At 39.3% G+C, this 3,433-nt stretch overlaps 1 protein-coding gene across 1 annotated transcript; it reads right to left on the bottom strand.

The window, feature by feature from the left end:
- Window positions 1–295: 295 nt before the first annotated feature.
- LOC108965354 (putative gustatory receptor 39b) lies at window positions 296–1,293 on the bottom strand. Its single transcript, XM_018927703.1, has 2 exons — window positions 394–1,293; window positions 296–301 (listed from the first exon to the last, which is right to left on the bottom strand). Exons 1-2 carry the CDS (start codon window positions 1,291–1,293, stop codon window positions 296–298), a joined length of 906 nt encoding a protein of 301 aa, XP_018783248.1.
- Between the last annotated feature and the right edge of the window lie 2,140 nt (window positions 1,294–3,433).

Genomic DNA, 3,433 nt, shown 5'->3' with positions numbered 1-3,433 from the left:
ATAGTATAGTCCCTTGCGAAAACTACCGGTGTAGCGACATGGAACCGGGAACTCCAGAAAATGCGATTCTAGTTTCCCAGCAATTTGTAGAAGCAGGCTCAAAACCCTCGGATCCATCAAACTTCTGGAATAGTTCAGAGTGCTGGACCTTTTTGACCATTTAGGAGCGGACACAATAGACCATAGGTCGCAGTGCAAAGCGTCAATTATTTTCTACCTATCTAACTGCCTTAGAAGCTGCTCGAAATACAGATTACTAAAGTAACCTATTGGAAAAATAATCGATTACTTTTTATTAGACCTATTATGAACGGGAAGGATGAACCAATTAAAACTGCACATCTGCGTAAACTTTAATTTATATTCTCAATACGAAAAATTTAATCCACTCACCTGCTGCTTGCAGTTCTCCCCAGCATAGCATGCAAAACTAATAACGGTTGCCAGTGGGAATACCGTTGACATAGTTAAGTATAGGAAATAGAATTCGAAAACACGCGATAATGTTAGAAACGTCCAATATGAATTAACGGTAATATCCAGAAAAATAACTGTTAGTAAAGCACATAGCGACCAACCAAATAAGTCATCGAACATAGTTGTTAATTTATATATCTCACTATATACCAACTTCAGCTGCAACAAATAATCGAAAGATTCCAACATTCTGTAATTGACATCCAAACACAAGCGCGGCTTGYGCATACGAGAATTGACCACCGAACGCAGCTTCATATTCAAATGTGTCATATAAAAATCGATATAATCCATATAGATAATGACCAACAGGCAGCGGGTGCGCAACACCAGAATACAGCCCAACGCATACCAAAAGTAACCGTAATAGTATTTGATCGAAATGACCACCATCGATATGGGTAGGCTGCCATAGGCGATACATGAGTAGCACATATATTTGAAACGTTGGCGACGCCGCAAACTCCAACGACACAGCCCAGTTTGTAGGCGCTGCTGAAACAGCCACACAATACGTTGTGATTGTTGCAAGAATGCAAAATGTCGACGATAGGTGYACATTCCCTCGAGCAGGCAGACGCTCAGCGATATACTTTGACTGAGAAAAACCATAACGCTGACATAATTCGATACCAGCACTTCGTCATCCATTGGCTGTTCGAAGATCCCATAGGCAGTTAGAATCCAATTCGCTGCCAGCATGATGAATGTGTAGATGCGTTGCCATTGCTGGAGTTGACGTTTGCCGTTGTTGGCAAATGGCACCAATCCAACAATGGCCAACCACTTCAATATCGGCTGCCACTCATGCAACATGTTGCCAGAGGCATGTAGACCAGCTAACGCGTCCGTACAATCCACATGTGAGCATGACTATCGAATAGTTCAAGTTTCCATTTACCTACATTTGCATACGTATTCTTATTTGTAGTTGTGTAGTTGACATCCTATCGAGCGATACATTCACAATAAGCCAGACATTGCGTTATTGCTCACGACATTTTATCTGATAGCGTCCATTCTTATTGATGTATAGCACTTAGCTTAATTCTTCAGGGTAATGGTGTGTGAAAGCACATTCATATGGTTGTACGAGCACGTCTACCAGCGCAAATCATGATTCGATTCTTTCAGATGTATCGATGTGTTTGGCGGAAATTCAATTTACTAGAAAATTGCGAAATGCAGTTTTAAAAACTCATCAAATTAAGTGTTGCAAAGAAAGTCGTCATGGTTGTTGCGAGTTTGGGACTAATGCAACTCGTGAAGCATTCTCAAAACGTATGAGGTCGATTACTTGAATTCCTACTGGATCGGAGGTTCTTGAAGTGGCAATRTTAAAGTAAATTGAATTCCTCGTCTTATTATGTATGGCCGTTGTAAGTYTTCTCCAAATTGTAGTGAGCTCTAAATCGGTCGGCGTCCAAATACTCTAAACGAACTTCACCCACMGAAATCCAAAGTATTTCTTGAGGCAGATTACCTGGAAATCTAAATATTGCAATTTTAGTTAAGCTTTGACCATCGTTCAACTAAAATAGCCAGAAAGTCGCATATCTTCTTCTTCATGTTTGCTGGTGTAGAAAACGTTTACGCAGTTATAGCCGAGTTAACAACAGCCCTTCTCCACCTGGTCTTTCCCACGGAATGGAGGTCTTCCTCTTCCTCAGCTACCACCGGCGGGTGCTGCGTCGAATACTTTGAGATCTAGAGTGTATTCGTCTGACTTGACATGTCTTTTAATTCGCTGAACTATATCAATGTATATCTCATACAGTTTCATCGTTCCATCGAATACGATATTCGCCGTGGCCAACGCGACCATAAATCTTACGCAGAACTTTTCTCTCGAAAACTCGAAGCGTCGACTCATCATAAAAGAAAAGCAGACGAGTTGACAAAGGCAGCAGCTTTCCTCAACGCAACTTGCCCGCTGCGTCGATCAAAGGAAAGATCAATAGACAATTATAACGAGTTGCAAATAACAGAGGGAAAAACATTACAAAATGCGTCATAACTAAACAATTATGGCCAACATATGACAGGAAAGAACCAACGACTTATTAAATAGGTCTAGAAAAAGTATCTACAAAGTAACAGCTACCATAACATGGCACTGTTCTTTTGGGGAACATGCGGCCAAAATGGGTGTGCCCTATAACGACATCTGCCGAGGCTGCAGAATAGCAGGGAACAAGGAAAAAATTTTCCACTTTCTCTGCGAATACCCAGCTCTAGCACAGATCCGACACATAACACTTGGAATCCAACAAGCACCAAATCTTGAATACACTAAAAGGATATCATATTTAAGAGGGAAGATGAAACGTAATAGCAGATACAGGAAGTTCTACGAATAGTGTATCAAAATGGCACATCAAATGCTAACTAAAATTCGGCTTCGAATTTTGTCCACACCTACCGTATTCTAAAATTTTGTCGCAAAGGACAAATGGTATCAAAAAGTTGGAGGGTTACTAAATCAGTGCATCGCCATTGATGGGAACTATGTTGAATAAAAAAAGCTAATTTTRWAAAAAAAAAAAATATTTTTTACTTTTTTTCTTTCCTTCAATTGACCTTTTATACAACGAAAACCAAACACAGGCATCGTCAAACGGTCGCGCTGTCGATAACATTTTTTAAAAGTCCCCTAATTTGAGATTCATCTTATTCTCGAATTAATAATGAAAATAATAATGTATATCCCCTTAAAAATAAAATATACATACAAAAAGTTACCCTGTGTAAAGCACAAAATAGAATAATCTGGAGGCATCTATTGTTTTTGCTCTACTTGCTTGTCTCTAGAATCAATAAACCAATAGGAATYGTTTTAATAYACATATGTATATGTACTACTGTGATYAAATTGAAAGATGAATTTTGTCCATTTCATTTCCTTCAAAGTAATCCCTTCTCGCTGCAAAACACTTATGCCAACGAATTTTGCTGT

Source organism: Bactrocera latifrons, unplaced genomic scaffold (assembly GCF_001853355.1).
Source record: "Bactrocera latifrons isolate USDA-ARS-PBARC rearing strain unplaced genomic scaffold, ASM185335v1 scaffold_14, whole genome shotgun sequence".
NCBI classification, from domain to species: Eukaryota; Metazoa; Arthropoda; class Insecta; order Diptera; family Tephritidae; genus Bactrocera; species Bactrocera latifrons.
The sequence above is the reverse complement of the archived record's forward strand: the minus strand, read 5'-3'. Positions and strand labels throughout refer to the sequence as shown.